Consider the following 27,056-nt stretch of genomic DNA (forward strand, 5'->3'; position numbering starts at 1 on the left):
CTCTAAAGTTGGTTCTTTATTCTATGCTAAAACTTTCTAATAAAGCGTTTAGATAATACCGCTCCCCCCCTTCCCTCCTTCGCCTCACCCCCGTGCCTCGAGCGCGACAGGAGAGGGCGCGCTTCCGCCCCGCCTTCCTCGCTCGCGCACGCGAGGTTGAGGCGCATTAACCGGTTGAGCCTCGCAAGCTTTCACTCGCTGCAGATACAGCATATTGGCGGCGAGCTCGACCACTGGATAGGATAGCGCCACCGTCGGCGTGACGTGGCATGAGGGATCGCGTGGTCACAGCGGCCGCGTCAGCTGCTTTGGAAGCGCCGAAGCGAGCTGAAAACGAAAGTTTTAAGTCCCACTTGAGCGGCAGTTCTGATTAAGTGGTGAGGCTTTATGGCCTTGGGTGTCTGCTTGACAATATTTGAAAGTACTATAATAGGTAGTGGCTGCCTTTGGAGGCGTGCAGCATGATAGGCTACTGCTCGGTGCCGCAGTGCCGGACGCACGCAACGGAGCCTGGTGTCAGCCTTATTCACACGTAGCCACAGGGCAAGGAGCTGCGTGAAGCTTGGCTGGCGAAACTTAGAACCGGCAGACAGCCATCGGCTGCAATTCGGGTATGCAGCAAGCACACACGCGAGGAACATTTATGCTACGGCGCCGGGACTGCGCGATGTTCAGTGAGTAGCAGAAAACGCGCACTGAGACGCTCGCCCACGCCCGCTGCCCGGCTTATGTCATGACGGTTTGTTCTATAAACTTGTTGACGCTAGATACTGGCAAGTTCACTGGCACGGAAAGGGAGGAATAAGACGACATTAAAAAAAGGCACGGCATATGGTCATGTTTGTGTTATGAATTAATGCACTGGATACGAATATCAAGCAGAGGGAAATCGCAAGCTGAGAAGACCGATAAACACGCAGTGCGACGCAACTTGAGAAATAATATTGAAATGTTCAAGAATTTAGAAGACAAAAAAAGATTGAATCGTCGCGACGGCACATCACAGTCGCCGTGGCTAGGCGTCGAAGTCTCTATAACGGAATTATTTTTGAACAGTTCCGATAGCGTCCACTCAACAATGGTTGCTACTGTACTGTCGAATGCTCATATGGTGCGGCCTAAAGCTCATGGCATGGTGCGAAAACGCGCTCACAGCGAAAGCAAAACATTGTGCGCGGACATGCATGGAGACACGCAGACGGTCGCTGCGAACGCGTGCGATTGCTGGATTGAGGCTCCATTCTGTTATGCCCCATTTGGTTATACAGACAGCCCACTATAAAAACATATTTCACATAGTTTACTCTCAGCGTTTGCCTACCTTTCACGCAAGAAGCCGGTTCTAGAGACTCCATCGCGGCGACCGCACGCAGTGGCGTTTATGTACTGTACGTATTCGGTAAAGAGATAGCGTCTGTAAACGAATCTGTGCTTTCAGTTTGCCCAAGATTATTATACCGACAGTCAAAATCTTCCCTCGTTTTGAGAGTACCTGCATAATTTTCCAGGAAGGCTGCCGCGTGGTGTTTTTATTGAGCGCTGTAAGCGAAACCTATGAGGAGCGTGCCACGTGATCCCTCATACTACGCAAGCGAAGCGCTTCTGATGATGGCGGCTCCGTAACTCCTCGCCGCCAATAGCGCGTGGAGACGATTTTATCGCCCTTGGACTGTACAGAACCTCACAGTGACGCCTATGGCAGAAATGCACCTGGAGTGTCCATATAATTGCTATCGCATTATTAAGTAACTGAGCGGACTCCTAAATGAATGCGCCAAAGCGTGGGTGACGGCGACTACACGTCTGCAGCAATACACGAATGTTCGAAGCTGTACGTTTCATGACAGCGAACAAGTGACTAACAACAGTACATATTTGCTACAAGCTATTAGAGAGTTTTAGAATAGGGGCCCCAAACGTTTTGGGGCCCCAAAGAGAGAGCGTCGAAGCCGTTGCGCTTGCGCGAGACGCAAACTGCGTTTGGGTTTTGCGTTGGGAACGCTATTTCACCAATATAGCGGCAGCCCAAATAGCGGCCCCAAAAGCTCTGCGTCAGCAAACATGGCGGCACCCATCGAAGCGACGGCTCTAACCTAGCACCAAACTGGGTTCAATTCGTGGTAACGCGTGAAGTTCGCAAGCTAGGAGAAGTGACTGCGGTTATCGCTTTCTCTCAACTAGCGTTTGTTATGAAGATTGATTCATTATACGCCGCTGATTCCGAATTCGATTGAGGATTTTATGGCTCGTAGGCCTAACGCAGCTAAGCTTTGCTAGTGAGGGCACGTAAAGTTGGTTTGCTCGAAACTAAGCGCAACTAATTCTTTGCTGCTTACAGAATAACCTCTGAATTGTAGTTAAACACGAGTACACGCAAGGTCACTACTACTATTCCTATCATAAAATGGTATATTTTATTTAGTTATTTCTAATAGCTTTTCTTTATGCCGTAGTGACGCTGTCAGCGCAAGACGCTATCCGCAAACGCAAAGGCCTCCCTATTCTAAAGCTCTTCGCTCGTGCGTGCCCAACGCTAACACCCGCAAAGCTCTTGGGGCCCCAAAATATTGGGGCCCCTATTATAAAACTCTCTATTACAAAGTACAAATGACCTACATTCGAAGCCTTGTGCGCAGCTAAAACAAACCTATGACAACTGAGCACACCGGCGAGCTATTAGGCAGAAAAACAATCAGTGACCGCAGCGAGAGACTTTACGGAGTTCGAAACACTGATCCTGATTTAGTTAATAAATGGAAAGTCTGGATAGCTTGGAATACATTTCTAGCTCAGCTTTTAGTACAAGCACCTTATACACTGCTCGCGATATTTGGACAAGGCGTAATGAGTAGCGAAAGTGCTTACATGTCCTCTGAAGCTGTAACCAAAGTTTCGTGTCGTCCACACAGCCACTGTCTACGATATCAGCCGAAACTGAAGTTTGCTGAGCCGGAGCGGGCTTCACGCACATCCATTGTAAGCACGGAGGCAAAGGAGGCAGCTGAGGTAAGCAATGAACGCGTCACCACGTGATAATATATGACGGCGCCCACAAGATTGCCGAGAAGAGGGTAAACAAACGGGACACCAAGTGATGCCGCAGACACAACGAACGCTGGCAGAGGGCTAGCATCCATCAGAATGGCGACAAATCTTGTGCAAAAAGGTGGCGTATGCATTCGGGTCATTATAGCGCCTCTCTTTTGAGATGTTTTCTTAGCCCGATGTGACAAACACATAAACCTGAATATTGTCAAAGTAGCTAAAGTTTTGAGATATGTGAAATAGTATCTGGTAAGTTTTTATATGAATGTCACTGTACAGTATAGCCCTGCTGTGAATGCTGTTTTAGTTTAGAGTGTTTGAATCTTGTACGATTGGTACAGCTACTGCTTGGAGTTTCTCTACTTGCGGAAACTTTAACGAAAGAGACGTGTTCACTGCGCAAGCGTCGGATAACAAAGGAATATTTTTGTATGATTCAGAAGGCTCTAAAACAGTGAAGACAGTCATTGCAGTAACCTACTTGCGTGTAGTTCTTAAATGGTGTGAGCATCAGGTGTCCAATAGTGTGAAAGGTGAAGTTTAGCGCCTTAGAAAAGCAGAAGTTGTTGAAAGTATTGTTAAAGATGAAGTCAGGAAAGAAGGAGCCAAGGACCCAGCAGCACTAGGCGGCCTTCATACGCACATATACGAGAGTGTATATGCAGGTTCCCTAACCAGAACCGTCTTGAAGTACGACCGGTGGTGGTGGTGGAACTGTGCCGTATTTGTAAAACGGGGTGTCCCGGTTCTGTTCTCCACTGCACAAAAACCGCGCCCAGTCGTCAATGGCGGGAAAATAAAGGCTCCCTGTGGAAAAGGGCACTCCACACTATTCGTGGCGCGTAAAAGTGAAGTAGTGCACAAGATATTAGCCTTGTGCGGCAGTTGCTATATTGGTTATCGGAAGATGCCCCGATGATAGGCTGAGAGACCAACACATGCATATAGCGGCCACAGCAGGGCCAGAACATATTCCTGATCACAGCCGAAGATGTCCTCGTAACCCGCCTTTGATAACACGTTTCCCAAACCGGCTCAAATTAGAACATAGCACAATCGTCTTCGGCACATTTCGTTTGAAAATACAAAGTGATAACTGCATTAGCTCTGCTTCTGCTCGTGTTACAAAGAAAGAAACGGAGGACCTTAAAGGATGAGTGCCACGCATGCTCAGCTATAGTTAAGTTTTATTATGGTAGCAGCTTTATGTAGTGTTGTGATAAGTTAATTTCAATTGCAGCCAGCGTTTGTGAAGTCTGTGTGTTCATTTTACGAACCACTTAAATCGCAATGACAACATGAACCAAGAACTGACAAGAACCAGCGCTATTTTCCCTCGGTCTCCATACTCGTGCCTTCCCTATGTTTCGCGCTGTTGCGGTAGTTTCAATGAAGGAACTAGCGAAGCAAGCAACCATATGAACAAAGAACGCCGTCGTAACAACGAGGCTAGGCTATTATCACACGCATACCGCATGCATTTGGCTTCAGTTCAAAGCGGTTTCTCTGTTAACATACTCTAAACGTTTTTTCCGGAAATAAAATGAACGAGTTCAACTCACGTGGTAGTGTCGGATTTCAGCCGCAGTAGAATCCTACGCTTCATGGGTGAGGATCCATTTCGTCTCTGCTGAAACAGGGCAGGAGACAACAAAGGCGATTGAAGATTAAGTGAACAAAAGACCAGTGGTCACCGTGAAGTCGAGAAAAGTGAAACTTCATTTAAAACACAGCTCCTGCATAAGCAGCTTTAAAATTCCGACAGATCCCACATCCCGATGAATATCGACATTCATGCAATTAACATTGAAGAAATGTAGCGGCAAACCGTATAGCCAACGCGGGACGCTTAACGCATAAAGTGTGTGACCGTGCTCCTGTCTAGCGCGTCCCGCTAGATAAGCAGCGCTATCTAGCATCGCAGCCGCAAAGTCCGCGCATGTGTGAAAGACACTTGACAAAATATGCTCGGATTCCACTCAGTACCCGAGAAAGTTTAAAGGATGTTATTGTCATTGAAGAGCGTCCCATACCAAGTAACCAAAATGTGCGTCAAAGCGGTTCATTGAAAAGCGCACATGCGCAGTGTCACATACTGAGTGACCCAAGCTACTTCGACGGTTGGTTCTGAGCCCGGTTCCCTCAGCACAGCAGACCGATGCACTACCAATTAGACCATAGACTACCAGTGATCCAGGTTGGCGGGAAGGCAATTGGAGACAGATAGCCCACGCAAAGTTCAAGAAGAATCCTAAGAGTGCCAATCGTATTAAAGATGTGGCAGAAACCATCTAAGATCATAGTCAGCCAGCGACAGCTTTCTTGTGTAACCTCTTCCACAACCCCATGCCATCCGTGAATCAAAGTCTTATGGGCACCACAGTAGATACAGCAAGTGGCAATCACACTGCCAACCACAATGGCATATGATACCACGACAGCATTTTGCCTTGTGATCACAACACCCAGGTGGAAACTTCACCTGAAACTCGTGCTACCCGTAACATCCTCGGTGCAACTCCGTTGCAATGGCTATGAATCAAGTGGCCATGCTCAATTTGGAATGTCTGCTGTGGATAGGGCGCTATCGATTTAGTGTATTAAGGGCTACATACATCATGCTTCACCTCGGCACACCCATTATAGGGGACTGACCAGAATCATCACATACCATTATCACATAATTGCAGAACTTGTCTGTCCGAGCACATACCCAGTGGTGCATACTCCATGACACAGGTAATCTACTACACTCTAAGAACAGTTTATACCCTTTGGCGGGAAGACTGAAGCCAGCTCAAACCTAGAGGCCCAAGCACATTCGCATGTCAAACTGTTGGAAACATATAGACAGCAAAAAAGAGTTAAAGAGCGATAGAAAAGCTATCGCGCTAGAAAGCAAAGGCTATAGGTCCTTTATTGTGCCAGGCGGTGCTGTGGCGATATCATTTATCACCCCAGAGTCACCGACACCTGAAGTTGGGGACATCAAGATAATGATGATATATTAAAACCGAGAAGGACTTACGCTTCATCGTTCGCCACAGCGTCGTGTGCCGCGCTTTGTTGAGTATCACTGACAACGTCCCATGGAGAGCACGCCTAGTCATGTTGAGCATGGGCGCTTTGGCATTTTCACACCTCGTGCATTGTGATACGCAACACTAGCGTGTCACGCTGCTTCGCGTCCCGCACAGTGATCGCTAGGTTGGGTTTGTTCCGACACTGCGGTCAACTGTGGCAAGCTTCAGCGCAAGGCGCTTCTGGAGAAGCACAGTAAAAAAGATACGCCTATAAACTAAATTTGTAAATGTCTTCTAGGCGCGTTGCAAGGGGGGTCGCAACCGTGCAAGGATGGTTGCGCTGCTCACAAGTTTATGCCGGGTTCCAGTATACTGCTGCATGTTCGCCGAGTGCTGTCTCTTATGAAAAAAAAAACAATTGCAGTGTTTACACGGAATCATTTAACCCATTGCCAAACACTGGTTGCGAATATAATGCTACCAAATGGGGTGCGAGAACGAGCATTGGAGTTTAGCCCAGAAACCGAAGCATTCACCGTGATAGCAAAGTATTACAGAACTACACGAAGTAAGGTACGTAGTTTATCGGCCGTATAAATCGCAATAAACCTTCCCGTACTAATAAATTAACAAGCACGATGTGGCGCGTGCACAGGTAAACATGAATACATCTCACTCGATGACCGCAAACGCTTGCGGTCACAGCGCGGGCGCAAGAAGAGCGCCGGCAGCGGTCAGAGCATTTCTCCCTGTCTCTCGCTTCAAGGCCTCTCCGAAACTTGAGATTGCTCGGCCTTCAACACCGGGCACTTAGTGAGACATCGTAGCATGGCGGCACCAAGTATCTCGGCTCGCGCAACTTTTGCACCCAGCGCACATTATCTCCAAGATGAGGACGTGCAGGCCGTTTATGCCCTCAGACGCGCCATGCGCCGCCAAGGCGAAGAGAAGGCAACGAGCGCAGCTAAATCATCACTCTGGCAACTATGCGTGCACTCGGAGGGAACTTTCGCCGTTGTGATGCTCCGCATGAAGGCCAACTGCGATAAGATATTATCATCATCATCATCATCAGCCTAGTTACGCCCACTGCAGGGCAAAGGCCTCTCCCATACTTCTCCAACTACCCCGGTCATGTACTAATTGTGGCCATGTTGTCCCTGCAAACGTCTTAATGTCATCCGCCCACCTAACTTTCTGCCGCCCCCTACTACGCTTTCCTTCCCTCGGAATCCAGTCCGTAACCCTTAATGACCATCGGTTATCTTCCCTCCTCATTACATGTCCGGCCCATGCCCATTTCTTTTTCTTCATTTCAACTAAGATGTCATTTACCCGCGTTTGTTCCCTCACCCAATCTGCTCTTTTCTTATCCCTTAACGTTACACCCATCATTCTTCTTTCCATGGCTCGTTGCGTCGTCCTCAATTTCAGCAGAACCCTTTTCGTAAGCCTCCAGGTTTTTTGCCCCGTAGGTGAGTACTGGTAAGACAAAGCTGTTATACACTTTCCTCTTGAGGGATAGTGGCAACCTGCTCCTCATGATTTGAGAATGACTGCCAAACGCACCCCAGCCCATTCTTATTCTTCTGGTTATTTCAGTCTCATGATCCGGATCCGTGGTCACTACCTGCCCTAAGTAGATGTATTCCCTTACCATTTCCAGTGCCTCGCTACCTATCGTAAACTGCTGTTCTCTTCCGAGACTGTTAAACATTACTTTAGTTTTCTGTAGATTAATTTTCAGACCCACCCTTCTGCTTTGCCTCTCCAGGTCAGTGAGCATGCATTGCAATTGGTCTCCTGAGTTACTAAGCAAGGCAATATCATCAGCGAATCGCAAGTTGCTAAGGTATACTCCATCAACTTTTATCCCCAATTCTTCCCACTCCAGGTCTCTGAATACCTCCTGTAAACACGCTGTGAATAGCATTGGAGATATCGTATCTCCCTGTCTGACGCCTTTCTTTATTGGGATTTTGTTGCTTTCTTTGTGGAGGATTACGGTGGCTGTGGAACCGCTATAGATAGCTTCCAGTATCTTTACATATGGCTCATCCACACCCTGATTCCGTAGTGCCTCCATGACTGCTGAGGTTTCGACTGAATCAAATGCTTTTTCGTAATCAATGAAGGCTATATATAAGGGTTGGTTATATTCCGCACATTTCTCTATCACCTGATTGATAGTGTGAATATGGTCTATTGTTGAGTAGCCTTTACGGAATCCTGCCTGGTCCTTTGGTTGACAGAAGTCTAAGGTATTCCTGATTCTATTTGCGATTAGCTTAGTAAATACTTTGTAGGCAACGGACAGTAAGCTGATCGGTCTATAATTTTTGAAGTCTTTGGCGTCCCCTTTCTTATGGATTAGGATTATGTTAGCGTTCTTCCAAGAGTCCGGTACGTTCGAGGTCATGAGGCATTGTGTATATAGGGCGGCCAACCTTTCTAGGACAGTGTTCCCACCATCCTTCAACAAATCTGCTGTTACCTGATCCTCCCCAGCTGCCTTCCCCCTTTGCATAGCTCCCAAGGCGTTCTTCACCTCTTCCGGTGTTACTTGTGGGATTTCAAGTTCCTCTAGACTATTCTCTCTCACCTTATCGTCGTGGGTGTTACTGGTACTGCATAAATCTCTATAAAACTCTTCAGCCACTTGAACTATCTCATCCATATTAGTAACGATATTGCCGGCTTTGTCTCTTAACGCACACATCTGATTCTTGCCTATTCCTAGTTTCTTCCTTACTGCTTTTAGGCTTCCTCCGTTCCTGAGAGCCTGTTCAATTCTATCCATATTATAGTTCCTTATGTCCGCTGTCTTACGCTTGTTGATTAACTTAGAAAGTTCTGCCAGTTCTATTCTAGCTGTAAGGTTAGAGGCTTTCATACATTGGCGTTTCTTGATCAGATCTTTCGTGTCCTGCGATAGCTTACTGGTTTCCTGTTTAACGGCGTTACCACCGACTTCTATTGCGCACTCCTTAATGATGCCCATAAGATTGTCGTTCATTGCTTCAACACTATGGTCCTCTTCCTGGGTTAAAGCCGAATACCTGTTCTGTAGCTTGATCCGGAATTCCTCTAGTTTCCCTCTTACCGCTAACTCATTGATTGGCTTCTTATGTACCAGTTTCTTCCGTTCCCTCCTCAAGTCAAGGCTAATTCGAGTTCTTACCATCCTATGGTCACTGCAGCGCACCTTGCCGAGCACGTCTACATCTTGTATGATGCCAGGGTTCGCGCAGAGTATGAAGTCGATTTCATTTCTAGTCTCACCATTCGGGCTCCTCCACGTCTACTTTCGCCTAACCCGCTTGCGGAAAAAGGTATTCATTATCCGCATATTATTCTGTTCTGCAAACTCTACTAATAGCTCTCCTCTGCTATTCCTAGAGTCTATGCCATATTCCCCCACTGACTTGTCTCCGGCCTGCTTCTTGCCTACCCTGGCATTGAAATCGCCCATCAGTATACTGTATTTTGTTTTGACTTTACGCATCGCCGATTCCACGTCTTCATAGAAGCTTTCGACTTCCTGGTCATCATGACTAGATGTAGGGGCGTAGACCTGTACAACCTTGATTTTGTACCTCTTATTAAGTTTCACAACAAGACATGCCACCCTCTCGTTAATGCTATAGAATTCCTGTATATTACCAGCTATGTTCTTATTAATCAGGAATCCGACTCCTAGTTCTCGTCTCTCTGCTAAGCCCCGGTAGCACAAGACGTGCCCGCTTTTTAGCACTGTATATGCTTCTTTTGGCCTCCTAACTTCACTGAGCCCTATTATATCCCATTTACTGCCCTCTAATTCCTCCAATAGCACTGCTAGACTCGCCTCACTAGATAACGTTCTAGCGTTAAACGTTGCCAGGTTCATATTCCAATGGCGGCCTGTCCGGAGCCAGGCATTCTTAGCACCCTCTGCAGCGTCGCAGGTCTGACCGCCGCCGTGGTCAGTTGCTTCGCAGCTGCTGGGGACTGAGGGCCGGGGTTTGATTGTTGTGTTCATATAGGAGGTTGTGGCCAAGTACTGCACCAGGGTGGCCAATCCTGCTCTGGTGAGAGAGTGCGTTACCGGTTCTGGTCACCGGGATCAGGCCGCACTCCAGGCCTGTTTGTGCAATTTTCTCAACACACGGTTGTTGTTTTTTTTTCTGGTATTTTCCGGTGGAGAAATGTGCGGCCCGGGATTTGAATCACGGTCCTCTTGCACGGGAGGCGGATACTGTACCGTCCCCGCAGGAGTAAAATTTAAAAATAAATTGTGGGATTTTACGTGACAAAACTACTTTCTGATTATGAGGCACGCCGTAGTGGAGGACTCCGGAAATTTCGACCACCTGGGGTTCTTTAACGTGCACCTAAATCTAAGTACACGGGTGTTTTCGCATTTCGCCCCCATCGAAATGCGGCCGCCGTGGCCGGGATCCGATCCCGCGACCTCGTACTCAGCAGTCTAACACCATAGCCACTGAGTAACCACGGCGGGTGCCGCAGGAGTTGTACGCCTCATTTAATATACAGTGGTGCCCTATTTGATCATTCAAGGTGGACCAATCTGAGCTCGGTTATACCGCACGGATGGCACTCGGCTAGAGAACCTGGTATTTATGACCTGCACATGTGAGGCCATACATATTTGAAGATATATATCTTTCTTGTTTTTATTTTAGGAGGGTTCCCGTACAGTGATAAAATAAAGGACAAGACATTAAAGGAAAGAAAAGAAAAAAGAAAGAAAAAGGGCCGGAAAAAAAAAAGGGAACATAACAGGTGATTTGAACTCGTGACCTTTCGATGTTGCCCGGAAAGATAGCTCAGTCGGTTGGTTAGTCAGGCCCCAGGCTACTTTCAAGCGCCACAGCTCCTGCTCCGAGCCTCACACTTACGTGGAAAGGGACTCATGTTGTCCGCGATAGTCGCTTCTTGGAAAAATGGCTGCTTTCTTGGAAAAATACTTTCTTGGAAAAATGGCTGCCCGAGGAGAAGAGCGAACTCGAGCGGCTTTAGAGACAAGGAAAACTGCCTTAAAATATTTAGACTTGAGGGAAAGCTTCGTTAACAAACTATAGCACGGCAATCAGAACTCGAATACGACGAGAGAAATTATTGAGACGTGGGAAATTTCCTTGAAATAAATATGGTTTGCGAGACAAATGCTTGTAAGTATTGAAACTTTTAAAAGATGAGGGGAAATTTGCGCTCACTGAGAGGGCATCGTCCGTACGAGACCACCACCAGGCACCTTACTGAGACGTGGAGAGCTTCGCGGCCGGAACGAAGCCTCCCGTCCCCGCCGGCCAAGAGGGGGAAACGCGCCTTCCGATCGCTCAAGGTTGCGCGGACAAAGCGTAACTCTAGCGTCTAGGAGAAGCTTAACCAGGTGCGATGGCGGCACGCATAGCGTGGGAAGCTAGCCGCCAGAATAACAATCTCAAGGACTGCTGCTGACGAGGGCGAAATACCTTCGTGTAATTATAATAACCCTAATAGGACTACTTTCGAAAGAAAAAAAGGAAACGGCCCAGAGGGCTATACTACGAGAGCTATGACTGATAGTTTTCTATATATATATATATATATATTCATCTCATCTATGGGATCGCATGCGCGCGCTGTTGCTTTGTCTCTGCGTGTAGTAGTTAAGAGAGCCAGTTTAAGGGCGGAGAAGAAGGTAGGAAAGGAAAGCAAAAAACTGCAGCGCCGTGTTTTTAAAGCGCACCCGTGGTAGAGAAACGGAAGGCGATATAAGCGTGCGTAGCCATGATACGCACACGACAAACTGCCTTAATATAGCGCCCCACAATCATTATGCTGTGGTGGAGAGAAGAAACGCGCAAAAGTGAGCTAAGAAGTATGGTGGCTTGAGGGCCGCCGTCTTCCCTCACGCCCAATGTTAGAAGTTATATGATAAAGCGCAAGCAAGGGAGGGGTGAGTGGCGACGTGATCATGATCACGGACGTGTCAGTGGGGTGATGGGGCGTTCGTCATGCTGAAACCCGGTCGTGTCCACGCATGTCTTGCAAATAAAATGTATTATATCGTGGTATATTACGAGCCAAAAATCTCATTATGAGGCACACGCTGTACTGGCAGACTGCGGATCGTATTGGGCCAAACTAGGACGCTTTAACGTTCACCTATGCACGGTAAACGAGCGTTTTCGCCTTTTGGCCCACATCAAAATGCGGCTACTGCAGCTGGGATTGAACCCGCAACCTCGAGCTCTGAGTGCAATGCCTAGGCACTCGACTACAGCAGCGACTTTCACACGGCTATCCACGCGGCTATCCACGCGGCTGAGCGCATACGCAGCCAGAGCCATGTCCATGAGATAATCAGTGACAGGTGCACACATCGAGCGAGCCGAGATGGCTGGTGGTTTCATGCGCGATGTCTTTCTACACGCCTAGTGTTGGAGGTCACGTATTCTGAAGCTTCGGAGACAAGTTGAGGCGAGAGGCTGCACGAAGCATTCGCTAACCGTTACCGGCGCTCTTCATCACACAATCGTAACAACGAGTGCTCGTGGTCATCCACAAATATGCTCAAATGTGCCCGTGCGCGGGTGAAATATGGTTATTGTTTAATTCGTAGGCGAGTTTTACTTCAAACTTTTCGACTGATAAAACTATAAACGTTACTTCGGTTTGTTGTCTAGTAGTTTGATATTGCTATCAACTAAGGGTGGGCTAATATACTAAGTTTCGGATAAGAAAGGAACATTAGCACTGATTATTCGAATTCGTGTACGAATAATATCTATTCGGTGCTTTCGATGAATTGAAACTAACGAAACATTTCGCATTGTCGCACCAAAAATCTGGTTACTCTTCTTTTTTTTGCTAAACAAAGTATCGCAAATTATCAGAAGCAGAACAATGACAACACTTTTTTAAAGCAATGCAGACACGAAATGGCTAATGCAAGGTATTTCTAGGTTTAACGGCGCAAGGCTACATGATAACCTCCGAGCTTTGATGGTAGTACCATTTAATGTTTTTGTCAGTCTAATGTAGCAGTTTTATATTTTGTGCTAGAACCAGTGATGCTTTCTTTACAACAAGCCCTTCGTCACGTCTGTGTGGTACACCGTTTCTACAGCTTTTTTTTTCCTTTTTTCAGAACTACCGATATTTTTTTGCTAACTATTTATTTAGCTAGTCGTGCAACACCCATTAATTCACGGCTAGCTTATTAGCATACCCGGCTCCTAGGATGCCAATAGTTTATTCTTCTACTTTTTTTTCTAAGTTACAATTAGTGATATGGTGTTTAAAGCAGATTTCTTTTTCCTGACGTGTAGCTGTCCGTTTCGCACTAGTCGGCACAGGCGTAATATTCCTGCTGTAAGTATATCCACCAGGGCGTTTGGCTAGTCGATATGCATATTTGATATTCAGTAGTTGCTATGCGTATTCGGAATAGTTGATATTCAGCTCCTGTGCTATAAAGCAGTGACCTTTCGCACGAAGGTCTTTAATTTTGCCGGATTGATTTTTAATGTTGTCGGAGAGAGTGAGTAGAGCTAATGAATGATATGGATATTTTCGGACATGTTCTAATACATAGTGTTGACATGTACCCCTTAAAGGGACACTAAAGGTTACTATTAAGTCAACGTGGACTGTTGAAATACCATCACAGAAACCTCGAAACGCTTGTTTCGTGCCAAGGAGAGACTTATTTTAAGAGAAAATGCGTTCTGAAGCGTCCGTGTACCTCTAGCGCAGTTCAAATCGCCCGCCCTCCGATCGAGGAGTACTGACATCATGGTCTCATAGTGACGTTGCGCCATCGGTGAGTAGAACGGCGTCCGCAGACGGCGCTACGGCTTTTCTGCGCAAAACGCAAACGCGCGGCCAGAAACAGAGCCAAGACAGAGCCGACACCAGAGCGAAAGCGGGAGTATGGTGGCTGGCGGAAGGAGAAACGAATTACGTCCCACATTACGTCCCACGGCACACGGAGAGTCCGTTTTCGTTAAACTATAGGCTGCGGCGAGCTCGCAGCGCGGTCGGCGTGGTCTGTGAGAAGTGACGAGCCTTTTCGCACTTGCAACAGGGCATAAAAAAGTGCGAATCGACGCAAAACTCGGCCTAGAAACGTGCTTCGCCACAGCCAGGGCTCAATACGACCCAAGCTGGCACGACCCAGATGTCGTTTCCCGCACCGCCACCAGGCGCCGCTACTATACCTCAAACTCCAGCGCAAGACGCCCATAAGCTGGTACTTCATTCAATGACGCAAACTTCGACGCTCGTCGCAATGGACCCTGACACCGACAGATTGGCTCGCGATGGTGGGCTCAACTTCAGCGATTTGAACACCGACGAGCGCGACCTGCTGCTGACGGCTCGCACTGCCGGCGTCGTTGCGTACTACGACGGCGGCCTCGACACCGGCTCTCCGGAGCGGGAAAGCAACGAGGGCTTCCCAGGACATCACATGGACGTGGCATTCTCGCTGCTTATTCCAAATGAAACTTTCGCGAGCCAGCAGAACCCTCACAGCACGACGCGATAACGAAAATACTGAAACACCAAAGCGTGCGAGGCGCAGAGTCTGCGCGCACAGTCGAGCGAAAACGAAACCTTTCGAACACCCATATTACTGAAGGGTAACCTCAAAATGTTATTTTTTCTTAGAATCGAATAGACGTAGACAAGTAGCATTTTTTTCCGTCTTATAATCAAATGAAATGATATTTTTAATACGAGTAGTTGAGGATTAGTAACACAAATTATGAGGAGTGCTTTCGTCATCGGGCTAGTACCGGAATGTCACTGGGGGGTCTCAAATCGTGTCATGCATTTACCTCAATTTCTCGGTTACTAAAGCTCTGTTCGCGATTATATTGACGCCTTAGACGTTCTAGAACATTGCTCTACCACTTTAACTTGAGTTTCTGGTAACCTTTAGTGTCCCTTTAAACACAGCTGACCATGCAGTTAGCAAATTACTATGAATTTATCTGCATAAACACAAATACTGGACGTTTTCTTGTGCTGCTGTCAACAGCATAGATTTGGCGCACACACACACACACACACGCGCACGCGCGCACACACGCGCACACACACACACGCGCACACACACGCACGCGCACGCGCACACGCACGCGCACGCGCACACGCACACGCACACGCACACGCACACGCACACGCACACGCACACGCACACGCACACACACGTTGCCAGCATCAAGCTTGCAGACACTTGGATTTCACTTGCCACAGAATAAATCGAACTAGGCATCAAGCTGCTGAAATAGTAATAGGTTTTCTTTGACATACGCTCTACCTAGAGCTTTAGCATGTGGTAGCTTTAGCTTTGTTGCCAACTGTTAACAGTACTGCGCACTCCATGTAGAATCATCATCTGGAAGCCAAAACTGCAGACATTTCAAGTGCAGGCTCAGATAAGCAGGGGGTGGTGTTCAACTCACATTGGTCATGTCTGAAGAGATGATGAAAGCGGACGCATGCAGTTCGAAGCGGATGACATCCTGAGACAATGCCGACGTGGATTCCGGGTGCTCCAGAAGACGCACAGTTGGCACGTACTCACCGCAGTCCTTGAGAACACACTGCCGGAGAGGGGGAAGACACCACTAAACACTGCACAGACACGTGTTCCGGGACGGCTGGGGAGCGCACAAGGTTTCCCCTGTCAAGGTGGACGACTTACACATCGCCGCCACTATTATGTAACGCCCCACTAGATTTTCATATCTTACGCATCACTACGAGTGGCCCTTCTCCGTGACAACGACGGAGTCTCAACCGACGAAAGACTAAGAGAACGGAAAAGGAAACTGATCGATACGAAATGTGGCACTCGGTTTTCGTAGGAGTGTGGAGGCCTTAAACCTAAATGCTCCAGAAGGTTTCTCCATTCACCACTCAGTCACTATTGTCCCATGATGGTGATCCTTCTTTGAAACGGGGCAGTAGCATGTGCTACCATACTGCACTGCGTACTATTTAAGTTCATATACGAATTTGATGCCATTAAGCGTAAGTTAAAATTTTCCCCTGTTGCTGTTCATAAGCGCAGGGTTACGCCACTCTGCTGCTGACAATATTTCCTCTGTGTCGCTCTTTTGTTTCCTCATTCGCCTCGAATCTTCCGAAAGCATCTCGCTGATGTTCACTGCTCCAAAGCTTACCCTTGCATTACAGTGTTTAAACTCAAGGACTATACGAGGAAGTGGATGGCAGCACCGGCCGTAGATAAAAGCAGTGACTACGCTTCAATGCCCCTGGTCGGCGATTCCTTAGCGAAAGCTTCGTCCGCAGGAACTCCAGCCGTCTACTCGAATGCACTAGAGGGAAGGTTATCAGTGAAAGCAGCTTCGTAGAAATCACACAGGCTTCCCAGATCGGGCGGCACACACCACTCGATCTCGGATGCTGAGGTTATTGAAGAGCAATGCATTCTTTAGCCGATTGCCTCCGCGGTCAAAATAGTCCCGCTCAAAAAACCGATTGCTAAAATGCAAAACTCTTGGTATAAATAAAGGCTTTTGCATTTTGATGACTAGTTTGCTAGAGCTCTCGTGATTGGAATGCTACAGCACATGCCAGATGGCGCGAGAAAAATAACCCCGTGCCTTCTACAACGCTGCGCGTCGTCTGCTTTTTTAGCCTCATTGCATGAGATAAAAGAAGAAAGAGCAGCTCTGCGTGGAAATTGTGCTGGATCACATGTACACGGCACATTTACTATTACTACACCATGTAACAAACTTGCAGGATGTTTGTGGCCGTGTGTCGCGGCGGGATCCTGTTTTCAGACGAAGAGTCAGCGATGCTCGCTGCAGTCTTTCTTTGATGGATGACGGCTTGCAATAAATCCGCGCAGCATGCGGCTCACACTAACATTTCTGTCATGACAGACCACCACAAACAGTGAGAATTCACCATGAGGAGGGGCAGAGGCGTTTCTATTTCCATTGTATAGGTAGCATACAAAACGCCAAGGGATTTCTGTTTGGCGATGGGGATTTCCCCGACAGTTGTGACTAACAGCAGGCGTCGCTGCTTCAAATTCAGCGCAAGGAAAGCATCAGCTCGTGTGCTCGTGTTGCTTAACCCTTTAACTGGAAATGAACGGAGACCTAGCCTCAAATATTATTGTTCATTTAGGTCTCTAAATTACATAAATGAGTTAAATATTAAACGTTTCTCCAAAAACTAGGCTATTGAGCTGCTGGCTAAAGGCAAATGTATGGCCCACGACTAATGCGTGGTACTTGGATGGACAAAGTTCATGAGTGTTCTTGAGATGCACCTCTATGGGGATAAAACAAGCTTGCGTAAAAAAACGAAGCAATTTCCGCAGTGGCGAGAATATAACCAGCCAGCAAGCTAAGACAACAACGAAGACTGCGGGTATCGGTCGCGAAAACATCTGCCGCTATTCGCAGTTGGCATTCTTGTGAATACCGCTGTTGAACAGGCAGATAAATGAAGTTGAATTTAGAGGGCCAGACTAATATTTGGATTTGTCGAGTTCTTGCAGACGTGTTTGTTGGCCAAAATATTGTTAATCTGCCAGTTATTGCGTCAGACAAGTTCCGGAATAGTGATGCTTGGGCCTTCCTTGTTTGCTGAACTGCAAATAATTTTTACTGGCGGAAAATAATTGGTTGCGTAAAAAAAACGTACCCCCGCTATCGCACGCCATGACTAACGCAAACATTAGTAGGAAACTATATTATGAGTATAAAGCAGGAGTGAAAAACCAATGCCCACCACCAACTACTTCAAAGCGAGACAACCCGTCAATTGCACGTCATAAAAAATAGAAAAACGAATATATCTCCCACAAGGTTATTTCGGTTTCTAAGAGCGACATTGAGGAATTCAGCTAATATTTATGGAAATATTCATATGTTACACCTAAATTAGGCTCCGCGCTTGTTCATGTTGGAAATGCATAAATTGTGCCAATAAATATCTCTACACTGGGTTATGAGGGGTGCCACAGTGGAGGGCGCTTGATTAGTTTTGCTAACTCGAGTTTTAAGGAGGGATAAGTAATATCCTTTAAAAAAGCGGCTTTCTCATTTCGCAGCCAAGAATATACTCCTTTTGTGGATGATGAGATCAACCAAGTAACCCTCCGAAGCGAGCACTAGACGTGCTCAAAAAGTAGCACCAAATTTACTTTCAGCTTATAAAAAGCGCATTGGTTTGATAGCGATTTGTCTCTAACCCCTATAGAGCTGAGAGCAAAAAGGTATTTTTTTTTTAGTTAGTTTATAAGAGGGGAATATTTACTGGAAACTGAGTTGTTCAGCGTTGGCGGGACCGCGTTTGTTTATACATCAGCAATTTTTTTCCTGTTAGTTCAAATTCTCAAAATTGAGTAGCAACGGAGTTGTGTGAACGTGCTACACTGAGAAGACAGGTACACCTCGGTTCTCGTCAAACCCAAAGAGAAAGCACAAATTAGGCGGTAATAGGTGTGCTAAATCAAGCCAAGAAAGGTATGCCAGAGCTCACGATCTCGAGCCCAATGAATACCGCTGTTGTCTCGGTTAATTACTCAAAAGCAATATCGAAAGAAAAGCTAGAGTGATTGCAAGGAAAGATTTTGCAGAGGAATGTCGGGTTAACGCTGCTCTAAGGTATGTCCGAGGTGCGTTTTAAGCACGCTGGTTCACAAGGAAACATTTAAACGCGATTTTTGGAAAATTCAGGTTTTTCTCACAGGATGAACATTGTAATATCAGCCACCAACAAACGTTGTGCTTCGATATTTCACTCAATTTTCGTAGCACGTCTAATGCATCTTCTGAGCCGAAATTACTTTTTCGTTATTAAAAAATTGCCTTGGGAAATCATCTTATAAGAATTTCAGTGTTGAAAATTTTATTTAATAGCAAAAGGCAATGTGAATGTTACTGTACTATTTCAGAGAAAAGCCAACACTGGGTACAATATTTGAAAGAAGGTTCAACGCTCTGAGGAAGGCATTTTTGAAATGTTCTTTCACCTGAGTAAAAAGAAAGACAATAGTTTACAATTGCAACGCTTCAATATTCCTGAATGAAACAGCATGGGTAACGAGATATGCAATTAACAAGCACGTGCGAATTTTAAAAACTATACTCGAAGAGGACTTTCAGACAGTCACATTATTCTGACGTCTCATACATGTACCACATCCCCCATCTTTAGGGTGCATTCGACGCACAGTACGCGAGAGGTTTTGCATGCCGCCATCATCGACATGCTGCGGCCACGACTTGCAACTGAACCGGCAACCTCGCGCACGGAAGCGCATTGCCACTGTCACTGATGCACCGTGGTAGGTGCGCTGAAAAAGTGCGAAAGAAACACCAAAACAGGTGCGCAACCTCAGCGGTCGGCTAAGTGGGCCATGTGCTTTCATTGAGCTATAATTCTGTCAGTGGTGTACTGATGCACTGTGACAGCGTTTTCCGCCAATAAAGTTTAGCTGAAGTCCACCGCTCACCCTGTTTGAAATTTTGGTCCGTCTCTGCTCGCGGTTTAGCGCTGCCCGTAGGCATGAACGACCACCATCGTGAAATTTTTTTATTTCGTTGGGAACGTCTGGGAAACGCCCATTAGCCTGCAGTTTTTCGGAAAGAGGTAAATCGTTTACTGAAGTTTGGCTAAATGCTCTATTACCGAATACGTACAACTCGGAGCAGTTTATCATACCTATATCAAGTTTGCCCAATACCTACCTGGAGTTTACATAATTCTGATAACTGCTTGTAATGTGTAGGTACAGTGAAAGGCTGCCGCGTTATTTTTGTCTTTCCGTGTTTGGATATTGCTGAGAAATTTGAGTAACTTAAATATTTTATCAACATTCTCAACTTTGTCAATTTAAAGGCGTGAATTTCGCGATCGCTTCAGCGGTTGCTGAATCAACAGCTCTTTTCCGATTTATACGAACAACTTGCAGCCTGGAGTGGAGCGGTATAAATATAAAGACCTCTATCTATGGTCATAGCCCAGGTCCTACCGTTTCTTGGATGCGTGTGGTGAATGTGTGGTATCTAGTGGCGCAAGGGCCAGTCATGGCGAAGGAGTGGCATCGTAGGACGATGAATACATGAGCCTAACTGTGCTCCTGGTAGAAATAGCCATTCTGTACAGGCCTGTATACTACAACGTGTCAGTTCACGTACACGGCTGCGCTAGAAACACCCTTTTAATAAAAAAAATACATGCATAATTCAAAGTATCTCCATGAGAAACATGGCATGTATTCAACATACGCCTCTTCGAGAACGCACACTGTTTGTTCAGCACTAAGGTTTGACTTCGCGTGGATAGGGACGAAGAAGATGAGATTCCTCACTTTGTCATCCGCTGAAAATCACTAATTGTTGGCCCGCTCACCGCGGCAGCCAAGTTGCTGCTGTCCGTGCTAAGCACGATGTCATGGGATCGGTTCCCAGCCGTGCAGCATTCCGACTGCATGCAATGAAATTACGCTCGATTATGTACGTTTCTTCGGTCACGCGTAAAGGCCAACTGCAACGAAATAGCACTTTGGTTATACTGATTTTAAATTAGCAGTATGTAGCACACCATCTCGCCAGCGGATGCGGTTGCGATAGCTTTTGGTGAGGCCCATCCCTCCACGCCTTGGCAAAGGCGTGGAGCTGGTAATTTCATAATTTTATTACCAGCTTCTGAACAACACGCAAGCACATGATGCACGCCTCTGATGTTTAGGGGCTATGAAAGAAGTTCCAGCACATCGCCTCCATAATTTTTCACCGGGACACAGGCACCCTACGGGTACCGCCTGTGGGGGGCCTAAATTTCGGAGGTCGTCCCAAGAATCCACCTTTGCAGTTTATGCGTCACTTACGATGAGCGGTAATTTCAGCGTATTGTTGTAAAAAGCAAATTGCTTTCTTTGGCTCTTTCGGTCGTTTTCGAGGCTCGTCAGTGGTGTATGGTCGGTGGTCGGGTTGGGGGGGAGGGAAGGCGAGGAATCGCACCGAGTGAAAGGGTGCGTCCTCTCAGGCAACCGAATTGACTGGGAGTCGCGGGAGGGAGGAGTGGGCGGGGGATCGGTGGTACTAGGTACATTGGGATTGACCTGGACTATTGTGAACTAGTTCACAACGGGCTCGTTCAGGGTATTGACATATATTGACAATTATCGTCAATTGTTTTTATTTAAATTTATAGTTTCTTTGTCTAAATTACATTATTTTGGGGTTTTCGGGGTCTACCATTTGTATTTCAAACGTAAAATTTCGCATGGAGGATACTGCATATCTACACTATTCTAAACTATACTTTACGAGCCATCCAAAATTTCCGTACAGTTCGACTTTAAAAGAAAACTAAAGAGGAATGCCGAAACAGATCAGACAGAAATATTCTTCCAAATAACTATTTTGATTTGATAGCATTGTTATAAAAGAAAAAGGTCAAAGTATCAAACTTTTTCAATTTTCAAGCCGAAACTTCCGCACTGGTTGCAAATGTAATACACGGTTTTCAAATTGCATTGTATTTGGGTCGTCGTCTCTCACTAAACGGTCATAAAACATGTCTAATTAAGTCTTTCCCTTTTTCAGAATACAGTGCGATAACAAATTAACTGCGCTCAAGAGACGCTGTCAAAATTAATGACGTCAGGCCGTGCTTTTGCAGAGGCTTAAAGGCCGCGTCGCCACTTGCCTTTCGTTCTTGCGTATGTTTTAGCCTAACAAGTCTCCTACCAACGCAGAGAGCCTTTTATAACACAGAGTCCAGTGTGCCAATAAAACTCAATTTGTCAGCGTAGTGCTCCTTTAATGCCATTTCATGTGCCTAGTTCGTACAACTAAAATCCACCAGCAGTGCTGTCATTTGTTCGTATCCTTCTATGTTTTTTTTTTGCTTTGTTTTGTTTCAAGCTCGTGCGAGCGCAGACGTTAGCTCCCTGTGTAAAGCTTTAAAAAGCTTTATCGCTGCGAAATTCTGTCAATGCGAGCAATGGTTGGGCGCGGTAAAGAAAAAAAAAACGGCCGAGTAGGCTTTCCGCATACGCACACTGTCGGGCGAATAGAAAAAGTGGCATAAGCGTACGAACGCTCCCCGTGAGTGCGTTTGCTATAGTTTGTCAGACTATGAGTGTCACTGTAGCTTACTATGAGAAAGCAGACTGGATATGCGAGTGTAACGAGTGCTTCCGAGTTTAGTTCACGCACAGCTACTTTTCTCTTCTTGTCTTCACCTTCCATTCCCGTTGATCCTAACGTCGAGGAGCAAGGAAGAACACAGGTCAGGCAGAACGCAGCTTTTTTATGAAATAAATATTCCTAGCACGCGCACCTAGACTGCAATGTTTGTGCAAAAGTACACAATAGAAATTATCCGAGCTACAGTTAAAAAAAAACAGCCCCTCTGACCATCAAACGGGTCTTGGCAGGCCAGCAAAGAGGTAAAAAGGAAAGAAAGTTCACAACACCAAAATTAAGTTCCTGCACCAAACCACCATTACGCTTTGGATTGTGAGTACGTCTGCTCCGACGTAGTTATTTGCTTTATTGGTAAATACAAACTGCATTGTCTTACAATCGAGGCAAAGACAACTTATCTAGCTATAATCAATGCCTAATGAGAATTCAGTTTCCAAAGAATTCTTTATTAGAGTAAACTTGATTTCTTTATCCTCATTTAGTTGCTTCCCTTTAAAATTTGGAGGGCTTCAAAAGCACAATATATGGTTATATGGCTCCTTATGCAATGCATCGAATTGGGTCCTTAAACGCATCTAAAGAAGGAAAATACGTTGAACACTTTTAGCAAATTATCTTTTATACCCAACGTGAAAAAACACTCTTACCACGAGAAGAGGCTTCGCAAGCAAGAAAACACGCTAAAACGAGAGCTGCGTTGCGACGCCACTTCCAAGATCCCGCACCACCTGACAGTGACGTCACATAATTTGACGGCCGTCCGCTCGAGACAATTAAACCAACTTTTCTTTTATTAAGATGGACTGCTTTCTCTAAACCAGCCAGACTAGAGAGTTTCAATGACTTGTGGAAGTAACAGCCTAAATACGGAAGTATAGTTTGAAATCATGGATGTCACATTGCCGTACCAGTGCTCGTGCCGATCAGCAGGACTGTTCGATTTGGTGTTTTCTCGTTCAAGGGCCGAGTATGGGTAAATAACTCCAACCTAGTGTTAAAGACTTGGCAATGTAGCGAATAAGTACGAGGCAGACGTGATCTGACTGCACAGGGGCCCTAAATATAGTCGTAGAAATGCATAAAATGTATGTGTAATAAAGATGTTGCAATGAACGCAAAAGTGACAATACTGATGCATGATATGATGAACTAAAATATGTCAGTGGTCAAAATTTGTGAGAAGCAATAGTGCCTTAACAAAGCCCTCGAAACTGAAGGGCCTGGAGGGATGGGCTTCACCAAAAGCTATCGCAACCGCATCCGCTGGCGAGATGGTGTGCTACGAATTTTGATGGGTTAGTAACATGCAACTCACCATTCAAGAAACTCAGGACTGTGTTTGTGGCAAAAAACGCTTCTGCGCCAAGAAACAACAGGACGGAGAGGGAAATGATAGCGGTACGGGCTCAAGAAAAATGTTTCCTTTTCTCCGCTTCGGCTTCCCGATACTCCAGGAGGCCGTGGAGGATGGTCAGCCTCTCACCATATCTACTCACACACACAGGACACACACACACCAGAAAGCTGTGGGTGTGTCCTATCCTGAGTTGACACAATAGAACATCAATTCATCGTGTTTTCGTTGTAGAGGGCCAGAAACTAGCTGTGGCTTTATCACTTGATCCTTATATGTTTCGGCATCCCATAAGCGTTGCCATTGGCTCAGCAGTTTCTTTGAGAAGGCTCCAGATCTGTGGCAGGGTTAGCAGCGGTAGGATTAACAGCTTGCAATGTGATTTATGTGGCGAGTTGATCTCCTTGCACATTACCCTCGACGCATCTATGGCCAGGTACCCAACACAAGATGATATTCTTTTTAGATACATACGTTCTGCACAGAACAGAATACAGCTAAATAACTACACGATTTTTGTGTTTTTCAGAGTGACATTATGGGTTTTACGGTGCTTAGGGAGTCTGTAAATTTAATTGTTTTTCGAAGTTTTCATTTGCTTATATGTTTCACAGCCAACGATTGTGCATAGGTTCATGTTGTAAAGATGCTTGTTTCGGGATGCAGTACATCAGATGTCGAGAAGGATTGACCGACTGCTGCGTAAGATACTCCGGCATGTGACTTGAAACCGTCAGTGTAAAACTCTAGGTACGAGTACTTGAGCTGGAGTTCTAAGAAACATTTTAATATGTGCTTCTGGAGGGCGTTTTCTCACCTCTACGAACGATGTACCACGTTCTATGAATTCCCGCTGCCACGGCGGCAATTGCGTTGCTGGCGTCATCAGACTATGGCTAAATATTGAAACACGTATTTCCATGCTAAGTTTTCTGACACGCAGTGTTCCCTCACTGCTAGTCGATTGGTCACGTCACTTACGGTTGTCTAAAAAGGATGGTCACAGTTCGCATTAACAGTGAGAAAATATGTGAATCTGGAATATGATTATTGTAGATGCAGAGACCATTCATTAGCTTATAAGTATAGGCGCGCTACAGGTTTTGTCCTGAAGGTGCCGGTTGCCAGGCGGATACCTAGATTGTGAACAGGGTCCAGCGACTTTGAGGCGCTTGGAGAAGCAGAGTGGTTCACTATGGCCCCGTAGTCTAAGTGCTGTGTGAGTGCTATGGGCGGGTAGCTTGCCACAGAGAACGTATCTTTACCTTGTGTCAAGACAGGGAGTAGAATCGCCTCTTTCCATGCTAAGAGGATGTCTCCTGTTGCCCAGATAATGTTGAAAAGAGGCAACTGTCCCATAGACGTGTCATGGTGAATATGTCTTATAATATACATGACTAACAGCTCATGACTGACAGCGGTTCGAAGAAGCGCTGAACACGGCGACGATAAAAGGATAGTTTAAGGTTCAATTCCACTACATTTACGGTGCAGTACCTTACTTTCTGCTATCTGGTTATGCTTCTGGAATTACTGAATAGTCGGCAGAGCTAGACACACGCTCGAAATGTTGTCCAAGTGTGTTGGTCTGATACTGAAGGCTGTTGCCTCGATTATCGTCCAAGGGCAAAAAGTAAGTTTGCCGACTGAATAATTGTCGCTGCACGTTCCATACGTTCGCTTCTTACGTATAGGAATTTTTCTGGTGACTTATGTTGCGCAGCTTTCTCTTTTAGCAATATGCCACGTTTGTCCGCCATGCGATTTCACGTCTTTTGAACTTCACTATATTTTCTGCCATTCGCGACGGACGCAGTAAGCTTCAGGCTTTGTTTTGCTCCTTACGCGTATTCTTACGTTGCTCACTCCACCACGGCATGCGCCTTTTTGGAATGCACTGAAATGCCGCGTCGATTATAAAGCGGTAAAATAAGGAATAGCATCGTTAATACTAAATGTCTTATCTATCGCAGAGTAAGTGTTATGTGCTGTACTATGTAATGTCCGCTCCTTCTTATTTATTAAGTGTGCCCCTGAAGAAGCAAGCAATTGTATTATCTGGCCTTTGGCATCGCATCGAGATGCTTCGCAGAGATTGTGGTGCGCGTTGAAATCACCGAGTAGGTATGGCTTAAGGATCTCATCAATTATACTAAGAAATTATGTTCTTTGAAGTCGATAGTTGGGCGTTATGTGCGCAGAACAGATTGTAACTAGTTTTCGAAAGAGATAGGCTCGAACTGCAACCGTCTCAAGAGGCGTTCCGCGTCCTAAAGCCCTGCATTCTGCACGCTTATCAACTACAATTGCGACACCACCGGACGAGGCGTGAGCATCGTCATGGTTCTTGATGAAAATGGCGCACTGCAGTATAAATCCTGTCTAAGTTTTAATGGGCCTCATGGACACACTGTTCATTTGGACATACAGCACATTTGGATTATATTTACGCCTGTGTACCTTAACATCGTCAAGGTTATGCAGGAGTCTTCTGACGTTCCATTGTAATATGTGTGTCTCCACATTAACGAAGATGTGTAAGGTGTCTGTTCAGCGAGGAAAATTGATAAAGTTTCAGGGCTCTCCCCGGGCACCGAATGCGTTGTTTGTCTTCCTTGTCGCGGTCCTGAGGTTCGCGGCGGTCCTTCGGCGCTGGCTGCGCCGTCTGCATAGGAAAGTGTCCATTCACTTTTGATAGGCGCTGGAAGTCAGCTCTTGTGAACGGTATAATCGTCGTGAAGGCCTTGCCTCAAGAGACGAAGCTTAGAGCTTACCAACCAGGTGGTCGATCGGCCTTGCTTTAGGCGAAGAAGTGCTAGCTGCTTTGGCCAAGGTGGCTGGTGGCACTTCTGTGCCCACGGTTGTAGCGACCGTCTGTCACTCCGTTGTCCCCGCCGTGGGGGTCATTGCCCCCTGCTCTAACTGAAGCGGCTGCCCAACTGGGGCGCCACGACTACCAGCTCTAAAATTTTTGAATAAAGCCAGTCAATTCTCCGTTCTTAAGCTGTCGAAACGTATTCCTTGCCTCCGCTAAACCGACCTTCGAAAAAAGGGTGACCCAGGATATTTACGTTTTTTTCGAGCACTAGCCATGGATGACGCTGTTCTTACTGCTGAATAAGACGACGCCACGATTACGTCTCCTGTCAACGCCGCAGAGCTTCAGCTCCCTAGCTTTTGGCCCGAAAATCCCTGAGTTCGGTTTATGCAAGTGAACGCCCGTTTCCAACCCCGGCGCATCACTTCACAGACAGCAAAGTACCAGCACGTCGTCACCGCGCTACCCTCCGACATCACCAATGCCTTAGACGACTTGATAGCGGGTCCGCCTTCAGCCACCACATTCGACAACCTGACACGCACGGTCCTACAGGGCGTCGAGGCATGGCAACAGAGTAGGCTCCAACAGCTCTTCTCCGAGGAGCTCGG

At 46.4% G+C, this 27,056-nt stretch overlaps 1 protein-coding gene across 4 annotated transcripts in view; it reads right to left on the bottom strand.

Moving 5' to 3' along the window:
- The window catches only part of LOC126518533 (uncharacterized), a 177,032-nt gene that overhangs the window by 87,613 nt on the left and 62,363 nt on the right, over window positions 1-27,056 (bottom strand). For 3 of the 4 annotated variants that reach the window (XM_055065012.2, XM_050168317.3, XM_055065010.2), the window contains exons 4-5: window positions 15,530-15,670; window positions 4,608-4,675 (exon numbers count right to left, since the gene is read on the bottom strand). In XM_055065012.2, coding sequence (XP_054920987.1) covers window positions 4,608-4,675; window positions 15,530-15,670 — 209 coding nt within the window. The remainder of the gene's footprint in view (window positions 1-4,607; window positions 4,676-15,529; window positions 15,671-27,056) is intronic. The other variant, XM_055065011.2, reaches the window with a different exon arrangement.

Source organism: Dermacentor andersoni, chromosome 1 (assembly GCF_023375885.2).
Source record: "Dermacentor andersoni chromosome 1, qqDerAnde1_hic_scaffold, whole genome shotgun sequence".
Classification (NCBI taxonomy): domain Eukaryota; kingdom Metazoa; phylum Arthropoda; class Arachnida; order Ixodida; family Ixodidae; genus Dermacentor; species Dermacentor andersoni.